At 35.9% G+C, this 16,551-nt stretch overlaps 1 protein-coding gene across 5 annotated transcripts in view; it reads right to left on the reverse strand.

Moving 5' to 3' along the window:
• Positions 1-1,263: 1,263 nt before the first annotated feature.
• Positions 1,264-16,551, reverse strand: part of uckl1b (uridine-cytidine kinase 1-like 1b) — a 37,914-nt gene continuing 22,626 nt past the window's right edge. For 3 of the 5 annotated variants that reach the window (XM_082144403.1, XM_082144405.1, XM_082144407.1), the window contains exons 8-15: positions 11,989-12,008; positions 10,632-10,730; positions 9,390-9,483; positions 8,928-8,990; positions 8,619-8,741; positions 5,943-6,050; positions 4,298-4,454; positions 1,264-2,563 (exon numbers count right to left, since the gene is read on the reverse strand). In XM_082144403.1, coding sequence (XP_082000529.1) covers positions 2,484-2,563; positions 4,298-4,454; positions 5,943-6,050; positions 8,619-8,741; positions 8,928-8,990; positions 9,390-9,483; positions 10,632-10,730; positions 11,989-12,008 — 744 coding nt within the window. In that variant the 3' untranslated portion in view covers positions 1,264-2,483. The remainder of the gene's footprint in view (positions 2,564-4,297; positions 4,455-5,942; positions 6,051-8,618; positions 8,742-8,927; positions 8,991-9,389; positions 9,484-10,631; positions 10,731-11,988; positions 12,009-16,551) is intronic. The other 2 variants (XM_082144404.1, XM_082144406.1) reach the window with 1 other exon arrangement.

The following is a 16,551-nucleotide window of genomic DNA, read 5'->3' on the forward strand; positions in this document are numbered from 1 at the left end:
GACATCTCAATATTGAAGGCCACTAGAGCACGTTTCATTCATCTCAAACCGCTTCTTTTAGAAACGTCTTATGACGCGGTGATTGTTTTATGACAGAGGAAGAGCAAGAATATAGCTTTTTTCCGAGATGAAAATTTGAGTGCCGTCGAGAAAAGAGGTTTCATTTAAGCGTTGCTTGATCATTTTGACCAGGCTGATTGTAATGATGAGTCACATTCACCAAAAGCTGCATTAGTCACTTCAGATACACTGGAAAAGATACAAATGTTCTCAGTTTGCAGTTTAAGTTTGCAGAAGACACTAGATGCATTGTGTGTGTCGATCTGTGAGGTCAGCTGATTTTTTAGAGCAGAAAACACTGAGAAGGGACGTCGGTTGATTAGTGTTGTAGTGTATGAGCTATAGCTGAGTGGAGTTAATTATGGAAACTGATGAAAGATTGCTAGGTTAGTTTCCATATCAAGAGGACAACCACAGCATCCTTCCTGTGTGTTTGAGACATGAATGAGTTTCAATCCCGCTGTCTCCGCTGCAAAAATTAGGCAAATTCTATACATAATAAATTATGAAAAGTTTAATTCTGACTCTTTCTTCTCTATACACCCATGGACAGGTTTTGGGGTCGGTAAGTCTTTCTGCTCACCAAGGCTGCATTTATTTGAGCAAAAATACAGTAAAAAACGTAATATTGTGAAATTTAAAATAGCTGTTCAATATGTTTTAAAATGTAATTTAGATCAAAGCTGAATTCTCAGCATCATTACTCCAGTCTTCAGTGTCACATGATCCTTCAGAAATCGTTCTAATATGATGCTCAAGAAACATTTCTGATTATTAGTGTTGAAAACAGTTGTGCTGCTGCATATTTTATATGGATTTATTTTTCAGGATTCTTTGATTAATAGAAAGTTCAAAAGAACAATTTACTTGTAGCATTATTAATGTATTTACAGTCACTTCTGATCAATATATAGCATTATTAATGTATTTACAGTCACTTCTGATCAATATATAGCATTATTAATGTATTTACAGTCAGTTCTGATCAATATAATGTTTCTTTGCTGAACAAAAGTACGAATTTCTTTCAAAAAGCAAACAAATCTTTACTGAAAATGTTCAATTTCCAATTAAAATACTAATACACATATACAATGCGCAATGGATAATGTCAGTGAGTCATGATCACGTGACATGAAGCGCATCACAATTCTTACAATGCACTGCAGTTCACCAAATAATTCAATAAATGGTCATGAAACATTGACTTGAAATCATTTTATTATGCAAGGTTACACATAAATATCCGACTGACCAATCAAAATCAAGTATTTCAGAAAGTGTGCAATGACAAAGCAATAAAATAACACAAATGATAGACTTTTATCCCTGTTGTGGGTCAAAAGTCACAGTATACATTCACTATGCGGTGACATCATCACTGCAGATCTCAGTGCTCTCACATTAATACAATATTGTTCATTTTTATGAAGTTTCTAAGTATTTTGCATTATTTTGGTTAACTAAATCAAACAAACAATGCACAAAAAATCCCATCGTATTTCTTCGACAAAATAATCTCTTCAGGCTAGGTACTTCCTCAAAGTGCTCAGTGGGGTAAAACGATTAAACCAAACACAATTAAACCTAAATTTGAGGCCAAACACCAACGCTTCCTGTGGGCTAGTTTTGCTCTTGTACGTCCTGTGTGTTTTTGAGTGAACATCGAGCAGATCTGAGCCGTATATGGTAAAGGCAGCTATAGACTCACTGGACAGATTTTTTTATAAACCTCTAAAACAAAACTTGAATTGACCTAAAACTCAACGACCACCGATTAGAGACAGAAGTTGTTCGCTCATGCTTGTGTGTTTGATAGATAGAGCTCTGCAACTCGTTAGATTGAGCTTTACATCTTCTACTTAAAACTGTCAAACCAACTCAAAATTGTGCGGAATTTGAAAAACATGTCAAGTTTTAAAGCCTGAGCCATTGGTATAGAATGCATTTCTGTTGTGAAAGTGTAATTGTGAACAGCTTGTGGTTTGGTCAGTAGCCGTCTGCAGGTAAAGCGAGAATGAAAGCAAGATTAAAACAAAGCAACGCCCACACATTTTTTCCGATGAAGTGGCCCTTCAAAGAAACTCACTGTCTAAGTGTCGCAAGGCAGTCTTATTTCACTCTCAGAAAGCTGAGTAAAAGTGGCATGCTGTATGTCATGACAACCAGACATAACATACGTGTGTTCACATGCCGAAAATCCCTAAACATGTCGGCAAACACGCAAGGCAATGGATCGAGAGCATGAGCTTCAGAATCAAACACTACACACTTTACATTAAAAAACAACTAAATTAACCTTCATAAATAAAACCTTCACAAATAAAAACTTCACATAAAACATTTCTGTTTGGGGAGTGCAAAAGAGTATAAAAATATTTTATAATGTACAGATATCAGACATGATTTGTCAGACTGGCGTCTCAGCAGCTCGGCTCATCCATGTCATCATCACTCCAGTCTGGAGGAGCATCCGTGCCAAAATAACGATCCCCAAAATTTCCTGGACACAAAAAAACATTCCCAAATTTGACATACATGTTTGGGTAGAACTCACATTTCACAAATTAACCCCTAAATCAACATCGAGGAAATGGCATGAGCCGAGGTTTTTGACTATTAAGAGTTTTTGCTAGTGACTATTATTTCATGATAATCAAGCACATTTTACCCAAATATTTCATTACTGAAATTCAATAACTGACATAATCTAGAAATGAGCAAATTATTTGACAGTATTTAATAACCTTAATGTTACTTAATAGAAATGTTCATGTTGGATCACACTGATTTAACTGAATGTAAATAAATTGATTTACAACTAATGATGTATTAGTAAATGTTGAAATGAACATTAACTAAGGTTATTAAATGTATTTAACTAATGTTAACTAATAAAACCTTATTGTAAAGTGTTACCGATTGTCTTTACTGTCATATTTTATTTTTACTAGATTTTTTTGTGTTTAAAACAGAATTAAAAGCAGTACAACAAATACTATTTTGATACATTTAATTGAAATATCAAATATAATACATACATACGTGTGTGTGTGTGTGTGTGTGTGTGTGTATATATATATAAAGTTAACCAGAATTTATTTGCAATAGAAATCTTTTGTAACATTATAAATGTCTTTCCTGGCACTTTTGATAAATTTAATGCATCCTAGCTAAATACTTTCTAAAAAAAAAAAAAAAAAAAAAAAAATTATATATGTGTGTGTGTATATGTGTATATATATATATATATACTGTATATATATATATATATATATATATATATATATATATATATGAGGAGCTCTTTTCCAAAATGCTATAAATCCATTTAAATAGTTTTCAGGAAAATTAAATTTTTTACCTAGACCCACACATTTTGTTAATATTCAATTTATCCTGTTAAAATTTTTTTTTTTGGCTCATTCTGAACATGTTGAACAATGATTATTAAATCAAACAACAATATTGCTGATGATAAATTCAAAGTTTTTTTTTTTTTTTTGCTGCTATAAATCCATCCATTTTTTTTCAAAACGCTATAAATCCATAATTTTTTTCCAAAAATTGATGGTTTGTCTTAAAAAAAAGAACGAAAAAGTCAGTAATAAATACATTGGCATTCAGTAAAGTGTCGAACCCATAAAAAGTAGAACCGTTGTCCACTTTACATAAAACAAATCACGACATGACCTTGTGTGAGTGAGAGAGCGAGTGAGTGAGTGGCGTTCACACCAAACGCGAATAGAGCTTCTGGCGCAAGTGATTTTCATGTTTAGTCAATGTAAAGATGCATTTACGCGCGTCAGGAGGTCCTGCGGCGCGAATGAGTCGAATTGAGCGTCTGGCGCGATACGCGCGAGTGATTTGAGGGTGAGAGAGCGCGAGAGAGAGAGAATTCTGATTAGTCCAGAGGATGTATCGCGTTTAGGCTAAAAATAGGTTTGGCGCTTATCGCGGTTTGGAAAGAAACTGCATCTTGCAGTACATTTTAAACAAGGAAATATAGCGATTTGGCATGAAATGTTGATGGAGCAGTGAATAGGTTCAGTACACAGCAAAATGACATGACAAACTCTTTTTTTTTTTTTAATGGCGTTTATCGCGTTTTGGAAAAGAGCTCTTCATATATACATATAAATATCATTATTTTATTTTTTTCTGACCCCAATTAATATATAATAATATACGAGTCAGGAAAAAAAGCCACAGTCAAGCAAGTAAAGCAATGGCTCACCTATGCCTGGGATGATGTGGAAGAGGTCATTGACCTTCTTGTCGACGGCGGTGGTGATGATCTTGACCTGAGGGAAGGCGTATGCCACGGAATGCACACCCATCTCAGCCATCAGCAGAGACACCAGCAGGATCTTCTCCTCCTGAACGTCATGATCCTGCACACACACACACACACACACTGCATGAGGCATGTCTACACACAACAACAGTGCCTTAGCAGGACATTTATTTCCAGAAAATATCATAATGGGGTGGGCGATATGACCAAATTCTTATTTCACGATATGAGAAATTTTATTTCACTATAACAATATATATTATGATAGTTATTTTGTGTTATTTTATCTAATTTCTGTTATAAAAAAATCAGCAAATTACAAACAATAGGTCAAAAAACTATATAACAAATATAAATTAAATTCAGTTTTGCAGGTGCAATAGATTTATTTAACATGTAGATAGAATTAGTACAGCAATGTAATAATAAAATGTAGAATTAAAATGGCATAATTGCACTGTGTGAAATAAATATTATATTCTTTAAAAAATAAGATCCTCATTAAAGCTAAAAAAAAAAAGTTGTTTACTTTACTGCTGTCACTTTAAGACCAAATGCACGGATCCATTATATTGATACACATCCGGTTTACACACAACTGTTTACTCTCACTTGAGACATAACCGGCTGTGTTTACATGAACACTCCACACGCTGGGAATCTTGATATAATTATGTGTGTATTCGACCATTCAAGCGCAACAAGACGTGAAAGAGAACTGAATTCATGACCACATGCTGGGAGACATGGCTTTCTGTGCACCCGCTTACTTGTGTCAGTCAGCGCGTGCAACACTTCCAGCTCTTTTTCTGCTTATTGTGCTAAATAAAATTTTTATCGAGCACGTCCCAGATTCACGATCGCCTTTTGAGAGAGGAAACTTTCTGTACGCTTTGGCAGTGTGCCAGTCAGCACCGCACCGCACAGAGTTTCTTTTCAGGATAGATTGCGCTTATAACTCTTTTTAACATCAAGCACGTCCCGATCTTTATATTCTCATTCATGCATTTTATCACTCTGAAGTGTCAATAGTGCAACACATTTACATACTGCAATATATAGCACAATCTCTAACGATAGACATTTTATACTGTGGTGACGATATATATCATCATACCGCCCAGCCCTAATACGTCATTTCAGATGTGGAGGGCTTTTTAGATCACGCATCTCTTGTGATGAATGCATATACAGTGTTAGTAGATAAATGATATAAGCTGGTGAGTGCATGAGAAGTGTGCTCTAAGTTTCTTCCGGGCCAAAAGCGGCCATCGAACAACAAGCAGCTCAGCCTTGGATCAACTGTAGAATTAATATGTGAGATTGTGTGAAGTTATGTCATGCTCTACGGCCGCTGTCAGATCAGTGAGGTTTCACTGCAACGCCTACACTCACAGACAAACGAACTGGGCCGCTCTACATGTGGTGCTCGAGTAGGCGTGTGTGCCTGTGCCATTGCACACTATCAGTTCCATTAAACGGCTAGAGCTGCTGCAGCTGTGTGTGTGTGTGTGTGTGTGTGTGTGTGTGTGTGTGTGTGTGTGTGTGTGTGAGAGAGAGAGAAAACGCTCAGATACACTCTTACAAGCAACACTCTGATGGCCATCATGGCTGCCGCCCCAGTGGACACAGTGCAGTCCATCAGGATCACATGATCTTCGCCGATGTCTTTAGGTAGACGCAAGTAGTGCAGCTGGATGAAAACATAAAAGACAACTTAACAAACGCCGCTATGGGCAGCAATAGGTTTAAAATAGTTAATCTATGTAATATATATACACACACACACACACACACACACACACACACACACACACACACACACACACATATATATATATATATATATATATATATATATATATATACACACATACATATACACATGCATACATACACATATATATATATATATTAGTGCTGGGCAAAGATTAATCTCGATTAATCGCATCCAAAATAAAAGTTTGTGTTTGCATAATATATGTGTGTGTACTGTGTATAATTATTTTGTATATACAAATACACACATATGCATGTATATATTTAAGATTTATTTATTTATTTATATATAAATTATTTATATTGATATATAATATAAATTATGTATAAATACATATACAGTATATACATGCAAATATTTCTTAAATAAATACATGCATATGTGTGTATTTATATATACAAAATAATTATACACAGTACACACACATATATTATGCAAACACAAACTTTTATTTTGGATCGCGATTAATCTTTGCCCAGCACTAATATTAATATTAATATATATATATATATATTAATTAAAACAAAACAGGGCTTTCAAAATTAACAATGTTTAATGTCTTTTTAAAATTATATTTATTATATAAGACATTATGCAAAATGAAGGACGATATAATGTTACAACTGTGTTACAAATTTTACCAACTATAATTACATAATTACAAATATTACACCTATAATTACAACTATTATAACAATGTTACAAAAAAAGTCTTAATTTTCCTTAAAGCAAAGTATAATAAAACATTTTCTTATGATTTGGGGTGAAATATGACCCAGATATGTTGCAGCACTGCCTTTAAACGAATGAATGTTTCCCATGGACATACTATGTACTTATTATAGTAATAACAATAACTGGGTTATAATTAGGTACTAAACCTAACCTTAACCCATGTAGTTATCTTATATAACCCCGTACACTAAGTAGAAGGACTGTAAAATAAAGTGTAACCAAATAAAGTGCTACCAATCAATCAAATGAATGGATGCATAAAATGTAATTAAAAAACATCAGGGCTGTCAAAATGAACAAGTAAGTCCATGCGATTATTTAAATGTCTAACACAAGTGTGATTTCTCAGCACACTTACTTCAGTACTGTCAGGAAGTGGGAATATATGACAAGAGTGGTACTAAAAAAAAAAACTATTGTATCGCAGCATCGTATAGTTGCTTCTGCAGACCTCTGTTCACTGCGTTTATATGTACACACATATTCCACAATTAACCAATCATTTCACATATTTTTTTCCCCTCAAACTGAATATATTAACTACGAAACAATTGAGATAAAGCACGATTTAAATGATTTATTTTAACTGATTGAGACAAAAAAAAAAGATTTAAAAACAAAAAGAATAATAAAGTTGGGTTGCACCAATAAGGATTAAACTTAAATCTAGATTAAATCAAAGTTTACCTAATACGATCATTCTGTTGCACCAAACTTTAAACCTTGTTTTAAAAATGAGCAGGTTTACATTTAAACCATCAATTTGATCCATAACTTTAAACTCAGATTTAAATCTCAATTAGGAATTGGGCAATTCCACGCAAAACTGTCACATCCATAACGCCAACTAAATACCATGGCATTGTGTTGGCGTTATGGATGTGACAGTTTTGCATGGAATTGCCCAATTAACTTCAATAAAGTGAGAGGGTTTATATAAAATAAAGTGCACCTTCAATTAAAATATGTGGCTGATTGAACAAAGACAGAAAGAGTGGGTATGTCGTCAGGTCTCAGAGAGATTACAAATAAAAATGAAAATTAAAGCGCAGTGTGAGGATCGTGGCGGCCCGTAAGCTTACGCCTGCTATTGAGTCCGGGATGCGGATCCGTCACTCATCTCGGTGCCGGACAAAGAAAAGAAGAGAGGAATATATTTAGGATTTAACGGCAGGGGTTATGATGAGGTGAGCGCTGGTGGTCGTTTCTCATGACTGGGCGGCGATCACACGGACAGGGTGGCGCTGTCAAGAGTGGAGAAAATCACTCTGCCAATCATGCTAGTTTTTTTTCTTTCTTATATTTAATCCATCATGGCGGTTAATCGCAGGTTATAATTCTAATCCCTGATTTGTTAATCTGTGTTTAAAATTAAGTGCTGCAACAACTCGATTTAAAATAAAACCATCAACAAATCCTTGATTAGCTCTAAACTTGGCTTAATTTAGTCCTTATTGGTGCAACCCACCCTAAGAGTTAAACACACTGCACCTGAAGGCAGCAAAATAGAGACAGAAATGGATAAACACCGATAAATTGCACTGACACAAAATACTGTATCACGAAAATGTGATACCTTTAGGGCTCACAAAATGTGTAGCTCCCTTTATGGATACTTAAATTTAACAAAAAATCATTTAAAATGAAAATAAATAAATAAATAAAACAAATACTAAATCTACTTTCTGCTCGCTTGATCTGATTTTTGAAATGTTGGGAGGCAGTAACAGCGGAAAGGGGCGGTACCTCAGGCTCTCCTGTGTCCTGATTGGTCTGGATGAGGATTTTGCCGATGCGGACGTCTTTGCACACGGCTCTGAGCGCGGGCTCCATGGTCTCTCCCGCCCTGAGAATCGACACACCCGTGATCTGCTCAAAACACAGAAACGGGTGTGATTTCCTTTTAAGGCCTTAACATTTCTATACAACAGAGAAGGACAACATGTTCTATGCGACAGAGAAAATCCTAGAACAAACACATGCATTAGGCTGCATTGTCAAGAGATCGCCCAAAAAAGACATTTCAATGCATGTAGAGGCACATTGTTTTCTTACCCCCTTCCCATGGAAGGTTCTGCCCGCGTAATCCTCTCCTTGTGGGGTCTGAACAATGTGGACCTGCAGCAGATAACAAGCAAACTCTAACGTCAAGTGGTTTTTGTCCAAGCATAACAAATGTAGCTAAACTGATCTTCCTCTCTGATTAAAAGCCACAGTAAAATGTCAGCAGCAACATGATGAAGCTCACTAGTTCACTGCAGTTCTCCTGCGCGAGTGTTTTAAGTGTAAAGGTCGTTGTGTCTCTGTTGCTTCTGCTTGTTGATAAGCCGATTTCTCTCATGTTGTGTGTGTTTGTCTGAATTTCCACTGCGGTGGACAAGCAGGCCAAGTTTCCACGTTCAAGACGATGCTTCCATGCCCACACACTCAAGTCCGTTTGTGTGCCATTACTAGGTTAATCTAAAAAATTCCCCAGCAATCCCCCCGTCTTCGCTCTCTCTGCATCTCTTTTCTCACCTGAGATGGAAGGAAGGACAGCGCTCTCTCGATGAGGAGACGCATCAACCTCTTGGAGTAGAAGATGAACTCGTCTCGACTGGTCTCTTTATTTCTGCAACAAGCATTGATGACAAAACCACTTATAATCAGATTAAAATAGTACATTTTAAAGTGTGTTTGAATTGTTAAAATGGGATATATCCTATTTATTTATAATTATGTCACAGTTTCACTGGATATCATGGTGTAACGTGGTTAAACGGGACATTTAAAAACATAAAATGAATGGAACATCGCAGTTTTCCGAACCGTCAGATAGACGGGACATATTGTAGGCCTTGCCCTTTTTTTTTATATGCAATAGCTGTTAGTCATAGCCTGGCATAACCACAAACAGTTTGTGGCACGGACACAAGCAACGAAGACACTTTCTAAATGAAAGTTCAAAACATTTCAGCCACAGGCTTCTGCTACTTGATATTGGTGGTTGGCTGATGGGAGTATGAGGAGGGACGGTCTCATTCTTGCTTTTGCCACACAAGAATGGGTCACAGGTGTAATAAAATACACAAAACTAAACTAAAAAAGAAAAGAAAACAAACTACAAAAACACAAAACTAAAACTGATCAAAATAATAATAAAACAAAACAAAACAAAAAACAGAAAACAAAAACCTTCAACAAAAAAACCTAAAACTACACAAAAAAACACAACAAAACTAAAACAAAAAACCTACACAACAAAAAAATAAAATAAACAAAAATCACATACAAAATAAAAAAACAAAAATAAAACAAACTACAAAACAAAAAAAAACTAGAAATACTAAACAAAAAAACTACAAGACAAAAAACAAAACAAAAAAACAACAAAAACAAAATAAAACAAAAAAACTACAAGACCAAAATGTTACATTTTCCCATTCAGCCTATGTCATGTTTATAATTCGGCATATTGTTGGGCATTTCTTTTGTACAATACACCCTTTAGCACTGTGTTGTGTCATCACATGAATATCTAACGTAAAATCTGAGTTTATAAGCCAAACTAGTAGATGGAAACAAAACCACAGCAGTAGCACTGAGTTTATCTCAAATAAATATGAACTAAATGCATTAAATATTTTGTTAATTCTGTTACTTCTAGACACTGGCACATGAGATATTCTGTACAGTTAGTCGGGAAGTTTCTGCCAGTTTTACACAATGCAACAATGTGCTGCCCACACGTCACAGCGAAGGCGTGAGTGTGTGTCTGACCTGATGATGGTGTGCATGCCGCGGACCTGCGGTGTGTTCTCCAGGACACTGAGAGTCTGAGGAAGAGGCTGCGCCTGATGGGCCGACGCTAGTGCCGCCCTGTCACCATAACACAGACAGGAAGATGTCAGCACAGCGGCGTTAACAGCAGTGTGTGTTCATTCAAACGCAGACACATGCTCACACACCAGTTACTAGTGTCACCCAAACGCTGATCATTCAAACAACACATTCATGTTAGAGGAGAGCGCCAAGCCAGGAAGTAGAAGCATAAAGCAATTTTTTAACAGAGAAAACCAAAGGACAACCTCCAAATGAAAAAGCTGACCTATTTATGAATTTGTATTTTTGTCATAAATAAGACAGCTATATGGTGGCTCCATAAAGTACACCGACACTTCATTCTGAACAATGTCTCTGTCTTAGTTTTTAAAAGTCTCTTTTTGTGAAACGCTTTGCTCGTAAAGTGTCCCTGTGCTGCTGTTTCTGGTTTGATACACTATCGTTCAAACATTTGAGGTCGGTAAGAAATTTCTTTTTTCTTTTTGAAAGAAATTAATACTTTTATTCAAGCAAGGTCACATTAAATTAAACAAAAGTAGCAGTGAAGACATTCATAAATAAAGACTTATAGTTCAAACAATGCTGTTTATTTGAACTTTGTTCATTAGAAAAATCTGAAAAACTTTACAAAAAATATTAAGTAGCACAACTGTTTTCAACACTGATAATAATCAGAAATGTTTCTTGAGCATCAAATCATCATATAAGAATGATTTCTGAAGGATCATGTGACACTGAAGACTGGAGTAATGATGCTGAAAATTCAGCTTTGATCACAGGAATAAATTACATTTTAAAACAGTTATTTTAAATTATAATAATATTTCACAATATTACTGTTTTCACTGCATTTCTGATCAAATAAACGCAGCCTTGGTGAGCATATACTTCTTTCAAAAACATAAAACATTCAAACCGACCCCAAACATTCATACATGTGGATCAAGTGCTCAAATACTTTTTGAAGCCGCTGTACACTCTTTCATAAAGGATTTGTTAATCACATCTGTTAGAAAGCTTTATGAGCTCTGGGTAGGTCAGTCTTTATTGGGAGCATCCTATGATTCAATTTCACAAGCAGTCGTGTCAAAGACTGCATCCTGTCAACAAATCATGCAGAAAATTCATGTAATGGTTTTACATGTAAATTAACTGCTTCATTAATACATATGCAGACAATGTGCAGTCTTTGAAAATCACACCAAGATCCCATTTTTGTTCTACTTTTGGTTTGTAAATCCAACAGTAAAAACTAATAAAAAACAAAACAAAAATCATAATCAAATCTCCTCACATATCCCAGCGGAGCTTTCTCTGTGGGGGAAGTGACAAACAACAGAAAAACAGACAATGACAACAGGAAGAGAGGGAAAAGAAAAGAGACGTCACACACACTATCAGGTGAAGGAGGATGAGGTGGTCACATGACTGGAACAAGAGTGTGACAGCTGCCATCAGCACTTCAGCACACAGTTCTGTGGGTAAACCAGCACAGTTCACCAAAAACTGACTCAAAATACTGTCATCATGAAACAGAAAAGTAGCAGACTATCCTGCTTCTAGCAACATCAACATACAAATGTTATGTAATAAAAGTCTTTTGAAGCCTTATGAAAGCTTTCTGTGGGCAACTGATGGAAATATAAGTCACGTATGTTCAACTTTGGCATGTTTTGATGGGTTACGACAGGTTTGACGTCAATGACGGTCAGTAACGAAACCAATGAATTCTGATGTCATTGACCTTGTCTTAAAGGGACAGTTCACCCAAAAATAGTGTTAATAGGGCTAGTGGTAAACAAAGAGCAAGATGAATCGCACTTTGACAACTGTGTTTTTTATGTGCGCTGAAAAAAAGAGGAAGCGAAAGAGGAGAATATGAACGAGGTCATGGCTAGAGAAAAAGAGGCCAACTGGGCATGGCAATTTTGCAAATGGGTCTTGAGGAAAGTAGTTTTAAGTTTTACACCGTGTTCTAACCACACGCGATGCCACGACATGCGACAAAAGGTCTCTTTTCCATGTTAATCAGAGTTTTTGTCCTAACCAGCCGCGACACGCGACGACTCTATTTTAGAAACGGTTTCTATTTTTCTACGCCGTCCCGGCTGGAACGTCGAGACTCCGCCCATACGCTGTTCTGATTGGCTGTGGGTTTTGATTGATTTTGACGCATCTCGCAGTTGCATCTAGTGTAGACAGACAAATCATTTGTCGCTGGAATCTTATCACGTCGGGTTAGGACACGGAGTAAGTGCCATGTCGCGTTGATCAATATGCCATTTAATGTTGTATTTTTATTGGTTAGTCAGTAAACGTACGTCATAGCAGCAAACAAACGGTGAGATGATCATGCTAAACTTCTAACACAGTCAGAAAATGATTGCAGGATATCTTTGACGTGACAACGGCCGTCTCTGAACCTCTCTCACTGTACGACGTAGGAACACAGTTTAGGAGCCACAACCACAGAAGTCACCACGATTAGTCATCTTTCATTTTACATTTCATCTTCAGCTTTATTGTACTTTCTCCTATAAGCACAAACTCATACGGATGGTTTATTTTACCTCATCTAGTGTATGGATTTATTATAGGCTAGTTACCATATACTGTATATTAACACAAGGTAAAACAAGAAACTTCTCTCGAAAATAAAATTAAAACAGAATTCCTGATAGTAATTCTAATAATTTCAAATTACATGTTTTTTTTTTCTTCTAAAAATACAGTTTTGTCACACAGAGGTTGATTAAGTCCATTTATTCCGCAACCACAATTGCAAACAATATAGAGGAGATTCATGTTTGGATTTATTACAGTTCATCACTACAGCAGTCAGTACTATTTTGTCTCCTCTTTTTTTTTCAACAAAAACAAAAAGATTTTTTTTTTTTTTTTTTTACCACATTTTAGTCTCATCTTTTTTCCATCAACATGTTGATATAGTCACAGTTATCGTTTAATGACCTCGGTGTCGTGGTAAAAAAAATGAAAATTTTTTGTCATAGATTTCGTTAATGAAATGAACCCCAAAATGAAAACTGCATTTGAACAAGCAATAAAAGTTTAACTTCCATTTACCATATTTGATGTGCTCTATATATGTCCGATTAATGTTTATATGTGAATAAAAGCCTAAATTAAAGCTACAATATGTAAAAAAAAATTACCGCTAGGGGTCGCTAACCTCTTACAAATACAAAGGCGTAGGTTGATGACGCATAAGCGGAATGATGGAACTTGTCGTCATGCCGATGGATCTAATAATGTTTATGGATGAGTGAAAACATTGATGTCTTTAACATGACTGAGGTATGAAGCAGGGCGTGAAGCGGGCGAGTCCCGCAGATATAAAGGAATGAGGACATTTTCTACCGAACAACCAGCAAGTGCTGAATTACTGCTCACACAGGTCAGTTTATTAGACGAATGAAACTTGTGAGGTAACGCAGCGCTGTTTCACTTGGTCTCACGCTAAACTGCACTTGAGTGTGTTGAAAGTTATAATGTTATTCTATGTGTTCGTTTGTTGGCTATGAGACTAGCAGTAAGCTAGATCAACATTAGAATAACATACTGATCATATTCTAACATTTCATCATGTTGAGCTATATAACAGTGATTCGTAGTATTTGTTCACCTGTCTAATAAAGTACATGCAAGAGCGGCGCCTCGTCAAGTCGAAGTTTGTCGCGGACGTGTCAGAGCTCTTGGCATCTCGAAAACGCCAAGCCGATATTGATCCTCGTTTTAGTTCTCCTTTTGTCCCAAAGTCTGCTTGCCATGGTCCATAATGTTTGAACGAAACAACAACAGCGTGAGCGTGCCGCTAGACGTAGCGCAGTTGTCCATGTCTGTCGCCATGGTTACTATGGCAGTACGAGCGGAAACCAGGGATAACGCGGATATATACAGGCGACAATGACCTGGGACGGGCCATTATTTAAAATTGGATTTTCTCTGAAATTAAAAATCTTTGGGAACTTTTGGGATATTGTAAGTACACAACTGCAGGAAATTGAAGTGATTTTTGGATATTTTATTACAAAAATCTTACATATTGTACCTTTAAATCTATTCATCATTTAAAGCACCTGTGTCTCTTCAGAAGACTTAGATAACACCACTCAGTTCATATGGACTTTTTTTTATTTTTTTTAAGTGTGAAAATGTTGGTTTTGTGGACAAAAAATTATGAGAGAATATAAAAATGATCTTCATTTGTGTCACAAAGACACATGTCTGTGTTGGTATCGACACGAGGGTGAGTAAACGATGACATAAGTTTCATTAGTGGTTGAACTGTCCCCATTTACACACCATATTTAAACATACGCAATTGATATTTCTGAAGTCGTTCGTGTGAATTAAGTGTGAACTCTTAAACTGGTGTAGTGACATCAGTGATGTGACGGGATCTGCATGAGAGAGATTAAAACAGATATTGCAGATTCCTTCCTCTCTCCATGACATGCTTTTTCTCTTTGGTTTCAATGACGATACAGTTATGATACTATAATGCATCACGGCGTATAGAATTGTGGCATGAGAAATCGTGATACATAGAAGTTTTTTTGGGGGGGGGGGGGGGTGGGTTTGCATGAACCTCTTCTTTGAGCTGTGAAAGTGCTGACAGTACCATGCAAATGCATCTTTCTTTCTTTTATCTTTTTTTGAGAAAAATGTCAGTTTTGCTGTGGGTCCTGTTGTAGCTGTCATTCTCTCATTCAATCTCACTGACACAAAGGTCTGCTACATCCTGTGTCGGGGGCTGTACTTCCTCATGTTCCTCTCTCTCTTCCTCTACTCTCTCTCTCTCACACACACTCATCTGCTGCTGTTTCTAGCCCAACGGAAAAATGAAACTCTTTGTAGTAGACATAGGAAACTTCACTGCGTGCGAGACGCCGTGTTCAACAATAGCTACAGAGAACAGAGAGAGAGTGAGAGAGAGAGAGAGAGAGAGTGTGAGAGAGGGGGAAAGAAAGAAAGCATGAGAAAGTAAGAGAAAGAGAGGTCAAGGGGAGGAAGACAGCCACGTATTTTTAGACACAGCATGCAAGGAGTGTGTCTGCTGTAAAACACTCAAGGATGGAAAAAACAGAAGGTATCTGCCTCCCTCCTGACTGCAGCACAAAGCATCTATCCTCCCATCTTATATCATATCATGAGGCATCCATCCCATGATGCTTTACTGCTGCTCATTACCAGACTGATCAGTGCTGGTTTCTCAAACATCATAGCTGTGAATATATGAGTGTGGGTCAGTATCTGGTAATAAAGCTTGGCCCTGTTATAACCAGTTATTACTTTTACTTTCCTTGTTGATGACAAAAATACAAAAAGATTTGTGTAAATCTCATAAAACCAGTCAAGAACACTACTGGCTCATATTTCTCCCCAAATGAAAAAAAGGGGGAAAAAATCAATTAAATACAAATTAAATTAAATAAAAAAATGTAAATATAAAAATTATACTCAACTAAAATAGTAAATTATAAAGTAAATCATTGTTATTGCTAAAATAAAAAAATGTCAATAATCGAAAAAGTTTAAATAAAATATATATGTTGCATGAAAAACACAAGCTAAAATAAATAAATAAAATGTTGCCTTGGCAAATAAATTAATCTAAGTACTACAATTATAAAAAAAATATATAAAAAAATAAAAATTGAAAAAAAAAAAGATTTAAATATATTAAATAAAATAAAAATTACATTAAGTATTAAATATTTATCTTTATATTTAAATATTAAACACGTACCAAACTTAAAGGTATAGCGGAGGATCTTTCCAAATTTTAGATAAGACCCGCCCTCTCCACTTTTTGAAAAGTTTGATTGATTCACCA

Source organism: Leuciscus leuciscus (assembly GCF_965113295.1).
Source record: "Leuciscus leuciscus genome assembly, chromosome: 18".
NCBI classification, from domain to species: Eukaryota; Metazoa; Chordata; class Actinopteri; order Cypriniformes; family Leuciscidae; genus Leuciscus; species Leuciscus leuciscus.